Raw genomic sequence first — 16,722 nt, 5'->3', positions numbered from 1 at the left:
TGGCCCTGGGATCACGTGTCTGGGCTCCAACCACAACCCACTGGCAATCAAAGGGAAAGCAACGTCCGAGTCCTGCCACTTGGAAATCTGCCTTATAGAACGACTCGCAGCTTCCCCTGCAGCCACCACTCTCAATTGGCCCCTCTACGACAGTCTTCGAGGCAATGTTGTCCTCGTGTTGGGCCGTTGCACAAATGTGCGAGCAGCGCGGTTTCATACCTCACGGTCTTTGTTCTGGAACCCTTCTGAGCGGCTGCAGCATCGCCTGCTATTGGACGAGATCATGACCAAGGGGGAACACGGCTTAGAGCGCTAAGCAAGGGGGATTGCTGCCTGCTTTGTTGACTTACAGCACATCAGCGCTTAGCTTTCGACCGGCGCAAGGCAGCCAGTGCCCAAGACAGCTCCCATGGACGCCAGAAAAGGCAGCCGATCATACTGGTTGGCAAGATGCTGGGTGTATCACCCTGCTACGGTCAGCCGCCTCCCTCCCCTCAGTCTCAGCCGCATTCGATGACCTGTTGAAACCCCGCGGCGTGATAACCTGAGCAGGGCGAAAAGTTGGTGTTCTTTGTACCAGGCACTTCCAATATCGTCACTGTGGACATTGAGGCGACGCCGTCGCTTCTCAACGTCGCTCCCTCTTGCTTTGCTAAAGGCATTCTAGTCACATGGGTTCTTCTCGGTAACCTCTGTCTCTGCCCTCGGTCCTTTACAGCTTCCTGGCAACGAACCTTGCCCCCTTTCCAAAATGGAAGCCCTCGTCGCGTTGGGTTTGGTCTCTAACATTGTCCAGCTTGTGGACGCTTCGTGGACGCTATTTGAGGCTTACAGACAGTTCCGCGATCGAGGAACAACCACGGAGCTAGAGGCCACGAACTTCAAAAGCCAACAAATAACAGGATGCATTATCGAACTGAAAAACTCGCTGGCAAATGCCGCAAACGGCTCCAGCCTTCCACATAGTGACGTGAATCTCATAACGCTTGGCACTGACTGTGCCGGAGTCGCCGAGCAACTTCGAAAGGAACTCGTCGACTTCGAGATTCCACCAGGATCAGGTGGATGGACCGCGTTCAAGACCTCTGTGCGACTGAAGGAAAAATGGAGCAGGATCAAACAGTTGAAGTACAAGCTTGACCAATACGTCAGCGTTCTAGACTCAATAGTTCTTGTCAATATGAGGTATAGAAACACGAGCCACGCCTGCAGGAGGACTGCCATATGGGCTAACGTTATTGCAGCCGAAATGTGCGCAACATTGACAAGCATATAATTGACCGCCTCAGCCAGTCGGAACAAGTAATTGTGGAACGACTCGTCAATGGCAATACAAGTATTGGGGCCATGGTTAAGTCCCTGCATGAGGAGACTAGGAAACACATTACCAAAGCCCTTGCTGTCACAGCTGGGCACATCGAAAGAAAAGTCGATCAATTGCGTGACGACCAAAACCAACGCGAGGAATTCAAAAACTTTCTCAAAAGTCTGCACTTTGAGGAGATCCACCTTCGCCAAAACAACATCGAGCCAGCGCATAAAGCTACTTTTGAATGGATTCTCAGGGAAAATGTTGATCATGTGAAGCGGTGGAGCAGTTTCCTTGAATGGACTCGCAACGACAGCCCAATCTACTGGGTCCTCGGGAAACCCGGTTCTGGAAAATCCACTTTGATGAACTTCCTTGTACAGGATCCGAGAACAAAAGCTGCACTTACGCCGGCCTCCTCGAACCTCCCGCCGCTGTTTCTTACTTTTTTCTTTTGGGAAGCGGGTGTTGACCTCCAAAAGAACGAGATTGGACTTTTACGTTCACTGATTTGGCACATATTAACGTTGCTGGAGTCGGCTGCCTCTCTTCAGATATGGGAAGATGTTGTCAGGCCACACATGACCTTGATTAACCCTGGTGCCTGGACGAAAAAACAACTTCTGCCGCTTCTTCGGCTAGTGATCACCAAGTTACCCAACCGAATTTGTCTCTTTCTCGACGGCTTGGATGAGTTTCCAGGTTTGCAAGACCAGTTTGAGCCGCTCGAAGACGTTCTCGATGTCTTCCGCGAGCAATGTGGCGTCAAGATATGCATTTCCAGCCGGCCTTCCACGGCCCTTGAGCCCCTGTACGGCGATGAAGACTGTCCTAAGCTTCATCTGCAGTATTTAACCAGAGATGATATCGAACGGTACGTCCAGGACAATCTGACGCGCCATCCAAGAATAGCCGTTCTCTCCGGCTCATCTTCGGGAGCCTCCTCCGCCCGATTGGTGAAGGAGGTGGCAGACCGAGCCGAAGGCGTCTTTCTCTGGGTTCGGCTGGCTATACATTCTTTACTTCGAGGGCTCCGAAACGATGATGATCACGAAGCATTGTTCCGCCGTCTGGAGGAGGTCCCCAAAGAAATTTTCGATGTCTATACTCACTTGTGGAAGAGGATGCCCGATTATGACCTTTACGCCAAGGAGATCGCACTTTATCTTCATTTGGCACAACACGATGACGGACTGAGCCTAGTCGAATATGCTATCACCAGTGACGAAAAGCTGCAGGACGAATACTTGGACGCTTCAATGCCCCTCAACCTAGAGCAATGGGGAAGAAACATTGACCCTAAGAGATCGCAAAAAAGGTTAGTCGCTTGCTGTTCCGGATTTTTGGAGGTTCGCGACCGCGAGCCATATGTCGGTAAGGGCTTCGGGATACGCGGGAGTTGGCAATGGGATCTTGAAAAGAGTGTCATTGGCCAGTATCCAACTACAGTCGACAGGTTGCTCGACCTTCGCTGGAGCCACCAAACTCTCAGAGTTTCGTTCATGCATCGGACGGCAAAAGAGTATCTCAAAACACCTTCAGGTCAACAGCTGCTCAACGCTAGACCAATGTCAGAGAAAGAACTCGCAGAACTGAGATTTAGGTGCGACTTGGTGTGGGCATTGTGCCTTGTCAGGATCCCCACGCCTGAAGACGCAAGATACATCTGCCGCAGATTCTTTAAGTCCAGGCCGGACTGCGATTCCGAGCGTCATGATAGATTCAGAACACTGTTGAGCTTGGAGAAGACATGTGACAGATTGGTAGCATTAGGATTTGCTGAAAGATTCGAGGACATGTTGTGGCCCACCCTTGTTGGAGACATCGATTATGTCAAAGCCTTTCTGGAACTGGATTGCTTGGAATACACAAGACACAAACTCGAGACCTCGGGATTGAAACATGACTCGGACTACTTGACCGACCTACTTCGGTTTGCCGTCAATCACGATGCCGCGTATTCGCTGTGCAAAATGCAATCGTTCTTGATTGGGCTTGGTGCGGATGTTAACAGTATGCTGACTTCGAAACGGTACACCGACTGCAAGCCCTTCACAATATGGCAAAAAATTCTAGGTAGGTACAAATTTGTATCACCTGAGGTGCTGGATCTTTTGGACGTCTGTTTGGAAGCCGGCGCAAACCTCTGCATCAACAGCCCCGTTTACTTTGCTTGCTGCGGTGGATCAGGTAACCGCATATATACTGCGTCAAATCCCGACAGCTGGAAGAGACCACACTTGGTGGATTTCATTCTCATCGGAGCGGATGCCTTACAGGTCCTGACTGCCTTTGGATGCTACAAGGCTCTTCAAACCATCCAGTGTGTCGAGGCTAGAACACGACGTGGCAGCTTGAGACACGTTGTTCTATGCTGTCAGCCCAATTGGCGAGTGGTACCCGCCCGGTTTTGTGAACGGCTGATAAACGTGGGCTTATCAGAAAGACGGATCGAAGAGGCGGAGCTGAGCCGCGCCTTTTCCCGTCCAGATACGGAGTGTTTCGAAAATGGGCGCGATGCTCTCCATGCCGCTGGCTGGAATGACGAAGAGATCAAAGATTACGGCCTGCTGCTTGAGAAACAGCTAGCCGCAGCGGCAAAGGCACAGAAACGGAGGCAGAAGGCAGAGCAGCGATCTAGGACGCGGAGTGACAAGACTTCGGCGACAATCCCTTCCTAGTCGATCCACCTACAATTGCAAGCTTTAACAGCATGCTGCGGCTCAAACATGCATGCTTAAAAGTTAAGGATGCCCGGCGGGCTCGATTGTTGGCGTGTCTCCTGCCGCCAGCTTCGAACAAGAGTGTCGACGGGTTTCATCTGGTGTTCTTATGTGCGACGACATAATATGGAGTTTGGGGGAGGATCAAAAACTGGGGTTGGGGGAAATTTTTCTTTTCCTTTTGTTCTGGACGAGAAGTTCGGCGGATGTAGAGAGGATCCACTCACAAATTTACTGTACTGTGTAGAATCATGTTCATGATTCTGATACTCCAAGTGCCTCAGTTCCTCAAATGTAGTACTACCATAGCTAGGTAGTACCTTGGGTAATTAGGCATTGTTCAATTCAGTGGATCAACTTCTCAGCTACGTTCTCAATAATAACCCAAACGGCGGTGGCAGGCCGGGCAACGATGGCCGGCATCGTCCGCGGTCATTTCGCATTGTATTGCGGCAGTCAATGGTCCAATTTGACCATAAGCAGGGCCATACTATCCAATGCTATGCATAGTTTTGGTTCCATTTCATTTTAACGCTCACTTTCACTCTCATTCTCTCTATTCGTCCCTCCCACCTTCTCCTGCTCCTGCTCCTGCAGGACCAAATCCGGATCAACCATATCCCCAAAATCACCATCCTCAAAGAACTTTCGACCTTTCAGGGCATCAGGGAGATACTCCTGAACGACCTTCCCACCACGATAGTTCGGATTATATTTATACTCCCTCCCATACCCAATCTCCTTCATAAGTCTGGTGGGTGCATTCCTAAGATGAAACGGGATAGGCAGACCCGCGACACCAGGCTCTTCATTGATCGCACGCATTGCATTCCCCAGACTCCGGTAGACACGCGTAGATTTAGGAGCCAGACACAGCGACACAGCGACATGAGCGAGATTGATTCGAGCCTCAGGCATCCCGATCTTCTCGGCGGCCGTGTACGCGGCCGTAGCGAGAGGGAGTAGACTCGGATCGGCCAATCCGACGTCTTCAGAAGCAATGACGATCATCCGGCGCGCAATGTATAGTGGATCTTCGCCGGATTGAAGCATCCTCGCTAAGTAATAAAGGGCGGCGTCGGGATCGGATCCCCGAACGGCTTTGTGGAAGGCTGAAATGGTGTCGTAGTGCTGGTCCCCCGCGCGGTCGTAGACGAGTGTTTTTGTCAAGGATTGTTTGAGAGACGACAAATCCATTCCCGGGCGGGATGAGAGGCCCATTGCGAGTTCGAGAAGATTTAATGCCGTGCGTGCGTCGCCGTCGGAAAATGATGCTAGGTATTTGATTAATTCGTCATTGAGAAGGGATGCCGAGGGCGGAGGAGTGTATTTGTCTCTTTCGGATTCAAGTGCTCGAGTTAGAATCGCACAGATATGCTCGTCTGTGAGTTTTTGGAGCGTGAATGTTCGACAGCGCGATAAGAGGGCATTCTGGACTTTGAACGATGGGTTTTCGGTCGTTGCTCCGATCAATGTGATGTGGCCGGCTTCCACGGGACCGAGAAAGACGTCCTGTTGTGATTTCGAGAAGCGGTGGATCTCGTCGCAGAATATGATTGTTTTGCGACCTGTTAGAGATAATTCGTTGCGTGCTTCGGTGAAGAGTTTCTTGCATTCGGCGACGCCACTGCTGGTGCTGTTGATCTCGACGAACCGGCTGCCGACCATGCTTGCTATTACGCGTGCGATTGTCGTTTTGCCGGTTCCTGCGCCGCCCCAGAGGATCATGCTGGGGACTCGGTCTTGTTCGATCAACCCGCGGAGTAGGCCGTCAGGTCCGACGAGGTCTTGGCCACATACCTCGTCGAGGGTCTTGGGGCGCATGCGTTCGGCTAGGGGGGCGGCTTTTTCATATGCGTTGGGTGGTTTGTTCGGTTTGACTTTCTTGTTGGGGGGTTGTGCTGCCCCTGCTGTTGAAGGTGGTGGTGGTGGTGGTGGTGGTTTTGGTTCTGATTCAGCACCAACGACTCCATCATCACCATCACCAGATTCGTTTCCGTTTTCTAGGCCATCCTTGCCCACCACCTCAGTCTTGGCCTTATGTTGCGTTCCCGTCAACGAATCCAATCTTCCATATACTGTCGCACAACTCGAGACAGGCTGCGTGGATGAGAACTCAAAAGGTCGCTTTGTGGTAGAGCCATTCGTGTGCACAGAGGAGGCATGGACATGCTGATCAAACGACCGTTTGAGCGACGTCGGCCGAGAGTCAGTAGTCGACTGCGCCGACACAGGTTGAGACGAAGAGAAAAAGGACACAAACGACGCAGACGACTCGCGCTTCACACTGCTGTTTGAGCCGGCGGGGGTTTTGAACAGCGATGCGACGATGGGAGAAGATGCAGTTGCGGTTGCGGCGCCACCACCACCCACATTCTGGTCGGCGTTGAGGTTGGTGTTCTTGTCGATTTCAACTTCAACATCTTCCACACAGTCCGAGTCGAGATGGTTGTTGATTCGGGCTGCGTTCACCGACTTGCCGCAGATAGGACAACTGACCATCTTGGGCGATCCATGCTAATAAAAGTGAGACTCTGATTTTGAGCGGACGAGGAGAAAAGCCCAGGGCTTGTGTGATCGTTTTGACCTACTGGTGAGGCATGGAGAGGGTGAGAGAGTCGATGAAGTGGGTGTTTGCTGCGTGAGTCGACTTGTTTGTTACATGCATGCGGCGAAACGGACACACACGATCTCGCCATCGCGCCACGACACGCTTCGCGTCCACGTTGCGCCCACCCCACGCATTAGTAAGCTGATGCTTAATTGATTTCGTGACGAGGCTGAAGAGCCCCTTTCTTGTGGAAGATACCTAAGTACTGTACTTGCAGTACGTGTTGACTGACTGGTCTACCGCCGTCAAGAGGTACACGATGCACACAGTTGCTGGGTTCATATAGTCTTGACAAATGCATCAACATTTGCAAGGGATATGTATGTAGTCCAGTCATTCGCCGTTCGTGATTCAGCAATATTCAATCAACAAACTTCCGAATTATTAGGTCAACATCCACCCATCATTACTACCAACCCGCCCAGCCCAAACAGTAGCAGTTCCAATCTATCGCTGCACCTCGCTCAAGCTGATTCTTTATGAGTTGCACCACCCGTCCCGACAGTCAGACCCTGCGCCCGTCGAATCTTATCCTGCCTAAGCTGCTCCTGACGCAAAGCCTCGACATCCACCACAGTCCCCTTCCTGCCCTTGTACGTACTCTCCGGCAGGGCATTGAGAGCATCTTCTCGTCTATCCAAGTCCCTGAACAGGAACCAGACCAGAATCATAGCGACAAAGCTGAGACACGCAATGATAGTATAAAGCCAAGTGAACAAGGGATCCTTGGCCAGCGGGACGAACGCCTGACCCAGGGCACTGGAAAAGGCATTTGTGAAGAACCACAAGCCCGTCACAAACGAGCGCATATTTTTAGGTGCTTTTGTAAACGCATACTCTAGCCCCGTGATCGAAGTAAAGATCTCCGCAAAGGCAATCAACACGTAAGCTGGAGTTTGGATCCAGACCGTCATATCGGGGGGTCCGAGGTCGGCAATGCATTCGGCGTCGGTGGCATGTTTACCACAGGGGGCATACACGTAGATATAGTGCTGGATCAAGGCTGCCACGACCATGGACAAAGATCCCAGTCCGAACCCCGCGGTGAGCTTCTTGATCGGAGTAAATCGGATTCCGGCTCTAGCGAGGGCAGGGTAGATGAGTTTGTCGCAGATCGGGATGAAGATCAGCAGCGCGATTGGGTCGAGATTCTGGACGAGGTCGTTGGGCAGTCCGTTGAGTTTCATTGTCCCGGCTTGTGTTACTAGGTTGTTGGTCATTTGGGAGTATGATAGCCAGTAGATGGGGATGAAGGTGAAGACTGCACATGCCGAGATCCCCCTTCGGACCTCGTCCACCCATGCATCGTCGAATGTCATCCACTTGGGCTTCGAGGCCACGTTGCTGGGCTTGACGCTGTTCCAGAATTCGTCGGTGCCCATTCGCGCGATCATTTTCTTCGGGTTGGCTGTCCAGTTGCGTTTCATGGCGAATCCGACGAGTCGTGCACTCTTGGACAGGACTGAGCCTGTGGGTGGTCGTTTGACGTACTTGTTTCGGCACCAGATCATGACGAATGGGGTGATGAGAAACAAAACGGTCGGTAGGAGATATGCGAGCCAGAAGCCGACGTATTTTTCCTGATTGAGATAGATCGGTTAGTGACGTTCTCTCTTGTGTTGCAATATCCTTAGTGGAACGATTCTGTTCTTGAAGGATGACAACGAAGGAGGGATCCACATACTGCATACACCATGCCTAGAGGAAGGGTTAGTAGTTTGTACAGCGATCAACAGGTAAAAGAGACATACTGATCTGCCCGGCCAACGCTCCGACATTGATAAAGAAGTAGAACCGTACGTAGATGCGGGAGATTGTCATGACAGGGTCGTGGATGACCTGGATCGATTCCGTTAGTTACGACAAACAGTCTTGACAGCAAACCACTACTCATCCTTCAATTTGCATTGAGAAGACAGAATCGACTCACCTTCTCGCCGCTTTTCTCGGTAAACACAACCGGCCTCGGGTGCGCAGATTCATACTGTTCCGCAATCAAGGGCGAAACATTACACTTGAAGAAACCGACACCGATGCCGAAAAAGATCAATCCGAGACTGAAGACGCCTATCGCGACGTCCGAATGTTCAATAACCCCCGGGACAGACGAAATCAAAATGATGATATGTCCCAGCGTGGCCACTCCAATGGCCACATTGATGGTTTTATAGCGTCCCCAGTACGTATCGGCCATGTAGCCACCAACCAGAGGCATGACATAGCTCCAAAATTGTGAAAACAGCGTCAACCCCGTAGCTGCTTGCGATCCGTAGCCCAGAGCGCCGGCCTGGCCATGAGTACCGGCTCTCCCGGTCTTGGAGCCCGGAGGAAGCGGCCAGTTGATGTAGTTGGTGACTGGTGTGCGTTGTCAGCGGGTACAATACCCTAGACCAAGTGTGGTGAACCACTCACAGACGATAATGGTGCCGTAGTAGGCGAACCTCTCGCACAGCTCAACAAAGGCGATGGTATAGATGATCCATGGTACGTGGCCTTGGGTGCGCCTTAGTGTTCTCAGCTCTTCGTCGGTCGGATATCGCTCTCCATTGGGTCCAACCAGGACATCACTGATGATTTCCGAGTCGGACGATTGTAGAGTCCCATGCTTATTGAAATCCTGGAGCCCCTTCTCGTCGTCGATGGGAGGAGCGTGGGCACTGGCGATTTCCGCCGATTCCAGAGTGGCAGCGCCGGCAGACATGATGACGGTGGTAACAGGACGGATTTGGGTTGAGACAACCTGCAAAGGCAGAGGAAAGAAGCAGAAAGACGACACGCCGCCGCCAGTTAAGTAGTTCACATGGTTTCGGGCGGACCTGGGGGTACAAGTATGTGCACGGGGGTAGCAGCGGCCTCACCTTGGGCGCTATCATGAATGTAACGCTGTACCAATGTACAGCCAGCTCTGCTCGAATCACTCACCTACCTTTCAACATTGCGCCATGGGGGATGATGCGATCTGTCCCTGGTAAAAGCGTCTTGGCCAGGTAGGTTGGACATAGCTGGTGATACGGAGGGTTTCCCCGTCTAGAGCATTGAAGGAAGACGGGTTTGACGATCGAGATGAAAGCTGTTTGGTGCTACTACCCAAGGCCTTGTCGTGGGTATCTGGCCAATCGTGTTCTCGTGCGGGCGGAACGGACCAAGTGCCGCCAAGTTTCTCGACAACACTTGCATACCATCCCTCCGCAGCTAATAAAGCCAATGGTCACTACCTGAGTCCAAAGAACGTCCATGTATAGCTCTCGTACTAGACCTTGACGATTGGAAGTTGATCAATGTCTATTGGCCGACTGGAGCCCTCCGCTGGACATCGCGCAACTCCCCCTTGAAACCATGCAAGACTGGGGCGGCCAGTGTGGTGTGTTTATCATGCCAACACTGGCTTATTGATAAGGCTTTCCTTGCAGGATTTGTGCCTGGCCATTCACACCGGCACCTTTTTCCAATCTGTGATGCACAGTGGTAGAGGAGATACTATCCTGTCACGGAGCGAGTGGACCGGATGGGGATGGAAATCATTCGAACCAAGTTTGTGTCGAGTAGGTCTTTCTTCATGATCATGGATAGATAAGGTGCCTAGCTAAGGTACAATTCTGATCACGCGGTCTCTCCCTTGCATTGTCCTCTGCAGGAGCCCTGTGCCCAATCTGCCGCCATAGCACATCTTAGGTCGAAAACCTGCAGTGACTACTAGTAGTTGTATGGCATTCTAGACGAGTTATGGAAGCGCGGTTCAAGTCCCAAGATGCAGTTTGACCAACCAAATCCGAGCTTACTTCCACCATCTTCGACTGGGCTATCTCGAGCATCTGAACTCGCGCTGCCATCGTACAACAACATACACTGGCAGGCGATCTCTCTCCCCATTTCGTCGGGCTATGGCGATATCTCATGGACATGTCATTTTCAATCACGACATCAGACAGAGATAGCCCTTTGGGATTGATCCCAGCTTCTACCTAGTACACCACTCCATGCATGTGACTGATTTTCCTTGTAGCTATACATCCTTGCCGCCTTTTTCAACCTCTTTGTGGGTCCGGTTGTATACTTCCTATCTATATCTAGACCATGTACTTCTTCAACCCCCTCAGCCTAGTCTTTGCATCCTCCAACACATCATCATTCTTACACACCGCAAACCGCAACCAATCCTCGGCCATGTGAGCGCGCTCGTCCGTGTAGAACTCCGTCGGCGGGATAGCCGCGACGCCGAGCTCAACAATCAAGAACCAAGCCATTTTGAAATCCCGCGGACGGTCCTTGACATGTTCAGGAAAATCATAGCCATCAGGCAACTTGACTTTCGACAAATTCGCAAGAACAAAATAACCACCTTCGGGGATGGAATAAGGGATATTGAGTTCATCAAAAACCTGACAAAATCGATCCATTTTGCCCTTCATTTCTCTGACAGCTTGATCCCAGAATCCAACCTGGTCGGCCTGTTCGAAGCCTATGGCAGCCGCTTCCTGCAGCGGCGACACACTGGAGTAGCATATCCGGGTATGGGCAGCGGCCACATATTTGATCAGATGCGGCGGACCGATCAAGTACCCGACCCGCCAACCAGTCGCGTAGAAGTTCTTACCCGCCGACCCCACGGTCAGAGTGATATTGGCGAGTTGCGGCGACAGCGTGGCTATGCGCGTGAATGGGACATAGTATAATCGGTCGTAGACCTCGTCCGACAGAATAAGGACTTTATATTTGAGACATAAATCCCCTATCCGCGTCAGTTCTTCTTTGCTGAATACCTTGCCCACCGGGTTGTGCGGCGAGTTGAGCACAATCATTTTGGTCTTGTCGTTGAACGACTTCTCCAATATGTCCCAGTCGATGCTCCAATTGGCCGCCGAGGAGGTTCTCTCCGCGCCATCGGCCGGAGGGTGCATGGGTACGTATCGGATGGTTCCACCGGGCATTTCGATGTTGCTGAGGTATTGGTCGAAGAAAGGCTCGAACACAATCACCTCGTCGCCCGGTTCGATGAAGCCCATGAATGCGCTTAGCATACCTGCAAGTTCGTCAGCGTCCAAATTTGCCCATCTTCTCCTGCCGTTTCTTGCCACCCACCTTCATTGGCGCCCGTCGTGATAGTTACTTCAGTCTCCGGGTCCAGCTTCCTCCCAAAGAACGGAGTATATGCGTCGGCAATGGCCTTCTTCAACCTCGGTCTGCCCTTGGTGGGCGAGTACTGATTGCATTCCACACGGTCGAGCGCACCCTTTGCAGCGTCGATGATGAACTGAGGAGGGTTGTATCCGCTGATCTCGCCATATTAGATTATGAACTAACTTCTTTATCCGGATGGAGGATCGGCCAAGCCAATGCTTCCATACTCACAAAAACCCTTGCCCCATGTTCACGATCGGCTGCACTGGAGAAGCCGCAGCAGCCTCGTTGATGATGGACCACACATCCTGTTTCTGGTTCGCCACCCGCTTCGCGGGAGCGAATTTGGCGGACATTCTGACGGACGAGGAGAGGGTGCGTCGATGGATCGCGGCTCGGTTCAACCAGGGTGGGCTGGAGGCGGGCGTGAGTTCGGCTCGCGGGAGTTGACGAGACGCAGATCGGACTGCTGCTGTGCTTGTTGAAAAGCCCAGGTTCATGAGGGCCGACACCAACAGAACACACAAGACCACTTGCCAGAGCTGACTGCAATGAGAGAATGTGTGTGTTCGTCTCCTGTACCTGCTAGCTGTCTCGCGACTTGCAGTGTGACTCGATTGACCAGTCAGAGACATTGGAATGATTGCGAAATCGGATCCCGCAAATGATGGCATCGGCCGGAGATTTGCCGAGGTGCAAACACCACAAGGCTGAGGAGTCGGTTTCCCTTTTCGCCAGGGCTGCGGACATGGGCGTCGGGAGTAATACTGTACAATATCAATGGCTACCATCCATAGTATTAGTAGTCAACGAAGATGCGGATTTGGTTTCAAAGCTGGCTTCCACTGTCTTGTGTGGTGCACCTAGGTATCTCGCTCGCACAGCGACAGAGAAGAGTTACAATGAGTCCTTTCAGTGCTTCTAAATCATAGCCATGGGCTCATCAATTGGTCGTTATCAAGCATCCAGCCTAGACATGCAACTCCAATCCCCAGAAAGCATATCCCCCCGACACTGTAGAGGTAGCGTCTTGCATGTACATGTATTATACCGCTTCCTTTTTCCCAAGGCCTGTCCTCGTATGCAAACGGCTGCTTTCTCTCTATGCGTACCTAACACTGCTGCTCTGCTGGGCATTGTAACCCTCTCCCCATCCGCCATATGCTGGCGGTGGCTGATTCGGATACCAGCCATTTTGAGCAGGCTGCGTCTGCGTCGGGACAGGGGGGGACTGGTAGCCACCTCCATAGCCACGATCCCTCATCTGAGGAGGGATCTGTGGTCCATCCCAACCGGACGACGGGTTTCCGCGGCCGCCTCTTCTCCTCGGGCGAGCACCGGTCGCAGCCACGCCGTTGAATCTCTTCCCTCTTGGTCGTCGACAGGCTCGGACAATACAACCAAGGATGGCAAAAAGAAGCAAGCCGCCAATGGCGCTCGCGAGCCCAATCACAAGAGGCTTATGGTCATCAATCCAAGACTTCACTTGCCCGCCCACTGTACTACCACGACATATACCATTTTTACATTTTCCGTCTCCGCCACAGGGGGTACCATCCAAAAAGTTTTGTTGCATACTGTAGCAAACGCTGGGTCCAAAGTCGGGGCTGGCACAGCTCAAGACGCACGCGTCACTGCTGCAAGCATAAGTATCGTTGCTGGAGGTGTAGCTGCCCATGATGGTCTTGCACTGAAGATCCCGACTGGTGCATTGACCGCTGGCACATTTGAGTCCGTTGCCGCAGCTGGTGCCATCAGGGGCGGTAGTATCAGTCGGGCAGGTGGCATTGGTGCCCGAGCACGTCTCCGCAGGGTCACATTGGCCGGTACTAGCCCGACAGACGGTTCCTGCGCTGGAAAATTGGCACGTTGAGGTGCAGCACTCTTCATTGCTTGGATCACACACGGCGCCATCTTTGAACTTGCAAGTGCTCGGATTGCAACATGTGTTCCCACCGCAGCCTTCGTCCCCACCACAGTCACAATCTTCGCCGTCTTCGACTATGCCGTTGCCGCATTGGTGCCCGGTGATTGTCACCACACCTTTATTATCACTGAGGCAGCTCGACCGCACCGAATTGCGGCCTATAGCGCTGCAGATATTGCCAATAGAGCAAGGCGAGAAAGTGCTGATGTCCGAGGATGCATAAGGGTTCATCATGTACTGAGCATTGGCATCGCACGTCGAGGAAGAGAGCGGGCAGCATTGGCCCGAGTTGACGGTGTTGGAGTCGGCGCAAGTGGTCGAATCGCAATCATGGACAGCACCAAAGGTATGGCCCGTTTCGTGTGCGAACACCTGCCACTCGGTCGATGTCTTCGCAATCACGTTGGCGCCTGTAACACTTTGAGTGCTTCCGCTGGTATCTGTCTGATCCGTTGCTCCGGTGTTGCACAACTGCCCGAGCCACGCGAGCCCGACCTCGGCGCCGGTGTTACAAGTGGTGAAAAGTGACCAGTAGGCATTGTTGTCGCCCCGCTGGCCACGCCATTGAGAGAAAAGATTCAGACGCTGGGTCATAGTTGTGTTGTCGTTGCATGCCACGTTCCACGGGGTCACGGAATTGGCTGTACCAGGACACTCGGGGTCCAAGACGGTCATGTTCTTCAGGCCCAAGGTGATGTTGAAGGTGGATTGATACAAATCGGATGCCGTGTTGACCTGCGTGATGACATTTTGTCTCATGCTATCGGTCGAATTGAAGCTGGCCCTATACGTGCAATCGGTGGCAACGCCCAGCAGGGCAACTTTCCGAGTGGTCGGGCAGCCGGCAGTGCTGCCAATGGTCGATCTGAGATTGACGCCTGCCGAATTGCCATTTCCGGCACCTCCACCATCGATGCTCTGTCGTTTGCCAAACATATTGGCATAGGACATCGCGCCCCAGTAACCCGTGTCACGCTTGACCATCAGATCGCGGAAGATAGGGTGGTTTAGATCCGAATTGAACCCGAGTTTATCGGCAGCACAGGTCATGCCTAGACTGCGCTTCAACTCGCGATGTCCCGTCTCGCGACTCACGTCGGTGTCCCGCCAAACGGTCATGTACTCGTCATCATCCGGCTCCAATTCCGGGTCCATGACATGCTTGGTGGCCATGTAGGTGGATTTCATCTGGATGTGATGATGGTTGCCGTTGATCGTGAATGCCCCCTCGAACAAAGGATGTACACCGTCTCTTCTTACAACGATCCGCGCCCAACCCCCGTATGTGGAAACACCATCCTCGACCACAAAAGCCTTGCCCTGATAGACCTTGTGGTCCTCGCGCTGCATCTTTTCCACATGCTTGACGTTGCCATCCTTGTCGAGATACTCAACATAGGAGTCCTCGTGAATGATATCGTGGTTCGGCTCTAGGCTCAGCCTGATGTGTTCTGATTTTTGATGAAGATCGAAGGTGAGATCAAAACTTGAATAGGCATGAACTCTTTGTGAGGGCGTGCGTATCCGGGGATTTTCTATGAGTGAGAGATAGTTTAACGGGTTCCTGGACCTCGAACTGGCATCTGCTGTCGAGAGGAGGAGGAACGATGCAGCCAACGCAGCAAGTTGCTGGAAGAGGCGCATCACGCCTGTCAGCCTGAGCGGTTACAACTGGCGATCACGGGCGGCGCATAAGAGTGAATCTGGTTAGAAGATGTAAAGATAGTGCTTGGAATGATTGTATTGTCGGGGTCGTTTTTCTATTCCAAAGAACGCTGACAATATCTGTGTTCAACTTGAACAGAAGGGCGAGGAAGGGAGATGGAGCGGTAGCGTGAGTTTGAGTTTGAGAGCCTGCGGCAAAGACGGATTGGATTGGTAAAAGAGGACGATGAGGTCTGATTGATAGTAATGGAGGAGAGCGAAAGGCCGTCAAATTCCCCGACGGGAGGTATATTGAACTGGGTTCGTACAGCCCGAATGAAGGCGTCGTTGATTATGAGGATAATGGTGGCAGTGTGACTGCTGATGATGGGAGTAGTAGTAGTGGATGTGGTGGTGGTAATGGTAGGCGATGGGGATGAAGGGCCCTTCTCTTCGCTTGCTGGACGAAGTTGTTTGGGGGTCAAAAAACTGGATGGCGCAGCTGGAACTCCGGCGCCAAAGGATCACCGCATCCCCCGCCTGACGGAGCCCTGCACTTCAAGTTCTGCACTTCTGCCGCTGGCCAACTCCAATCGCAGGCGCTGAACGCCGAGAAGCGGCTGACGAAGCCGCCAAGTACCGCCCCCATGATTCCTCCCGTAGTATTACACTAGTACCATAGAGGACACATTAAGTGCTAGTTCACATTATAACAACTGTCTTGAGAGCCAAATACTGAGACATCATTTAGACTAGCATGCTAGCACCCTGTTAGCGAATGACCATTCCTGGCACCACTGCACTAGTACTGCACTGGCAGTATCATCAACATACAGGTATCATTCAAGTTGTCAATAATGCGCCCGGCAACCGCCTCGAGGTTGAGCATAAAAGAAACTGTATTTTTCACTCTGTGCTACGAAGACATCCGCAGGATTCGGTCCTATTGATCATCAAATTGTCAGTCGGTTCATTAAGCAGCCTTACCAGAAAACGAAAGGCCCCTGATCTCAAAGCATACCTGTATACCAGTAGGTGTGGATATAGAACCCCAATTTGAAGCACAAACCAGGAGACCAACTTCTTGCACAGCCTCGCCCCCGTTTTCCGTCCCACAAGGCAAGTCCAATCCTTCTACTATTTAGCACGTTGTACTCTAGCAGGAGGAGTACCTCTTGTCCATGCTGTGAAGTGTCACCTTGGGACTAGCACCTAGTATGCAATGATGATGCATAATGTGCCAGCTTCCGAGCTCCGGTCTCAGCTCCTTCGCCCACGACTCCGAGTCCTCCAGTATGCCCTTACAGACCTGAAACGAACAGAGGCTACAAATGTCCCTTTCTTTACATCCCTCTCTGGTTTCATACCCTCCTGTCCCAGACTTGAACCT

At 52.2% G+C, this 16,722-nt stretch overlaps 5 protein-coding genes across 5 annotated transcripts; 1 reads left to right on the top strand and 4 right to left on the bottom strand.

The window, feature by feature from the left end:
- Nucleotides 1–19: 19 nt before the first annotated feature.
- Nucleotides 20–4,402, top strand: HMPREF1120_06105 (uncharacterized protein). The gene is made up of 2 exons (XM_009160300.1): nt 20–1,185; nt 1,245–4,402. Exons 1-2 carry the CDS (start codon nt 752–754, stop codon nt 3,988–3,990), a joined length of 3,180 nt encoding a protein of 1,059 aa, XP_009158548.1. The 5' UTR covers nt 20–751; the 3' UTR covers nt 3,991–4,402.
- A 158-nt stretch (nt 4,403–4,560) lies between these two features.
- On the bottom strand, nt 4,561–6,534 carry HMPREF1120_06104 (ATPase; the record flags this gene model as incomplete). Its single annotated transcript, XM_009160299.1, has 1 exon — nt 4,561–6,534. The coding sequence occupies one exon, from the start codon at nt 6,532–6,534 to the stop codon at nt 4,561–4,563; it is 1,974 nt and encodes a 657-aa protein (XP_009158547.1).
- Nucleotides 6,535–7,107: 573 nt separating this feature from the next.
- HMPREF1120_06103 (POT family proton-dependent oligopeptide transporter) lies at nt 7,108–9,344 on the bottom strand (the record flags this gene model as incomplete). Its single annotated transcript, XM_009160298.1, has 4 exons — nt 7,108–8,223; nt 8,378–8,482; nt 8,574–8,998; nt 9,056–9,344. The coding sequence occupies 4 exons, from the start codon at nt 9,342–9,344 to the stop codon at nt 7,108–7,110; spliced, it is 1,935 nt and encodes a 644-aa protein (XP_009158546.1).
- A 1,366-nt stretch (nt 9,345–10,710) lies between these two features.
- Nucleotides 10,711–12,117, bottom strand: HMPREF1120_06102 (uncharacterized protein; the record flags this gene model as incomplete). Its single annotated transcript, XM_009160297.1, has 3 exons — nt 10,711–11,663; nt 11,723–11,913; nt 11,993–12,117. 3 exons carry the CDS (start codon nt 12,115–12,117, stop codon nt 10,711–10,713), a joined length of 1,269 nt encoding a protein of 422 aa, XP_009158545.1.
- A 746-nt stretch (nt 12,118–12,863) lies between these two features.
- HMPREF1120_06101 (uncharacterized protein) lies at nt 12,864–15,332 on the bottom strand (the record flags this gene model as incomplete). Its single annotated transcript, XM_009160296.1, has 1 exon — nt 12,864–15,332. The coding sequence occupies one exon, from the start codon at nt 15,330–15,332 to the stop codon at nt 12,864–12,866; it is 2,469 nt and encodes an 822-aa protein (XP_009158544.1).
- Nucleotides 15,333–16,722: the final 1,390 nt, after the last annotated feature.

Source organism: Exophiala dermatitidis (assembly GCF_000230625.1).
Source record: "Exophiala dermatitidis NIH/UT8656 unplaced genomic scaffold supercont1.5, whole genome shotgun sequence".
Taxonomy (NCBI): domain Eukaryota; kingdom Fungi; phylum Ascomycota; class Eurotiomycetes; order Chaetothyriales; family Herpotrichiellaceae; genus Exophiala; species Exophiala dermatitidis.
This window is presented reverse-complemented; position numbering and strand designations above follow the sequence as displayed.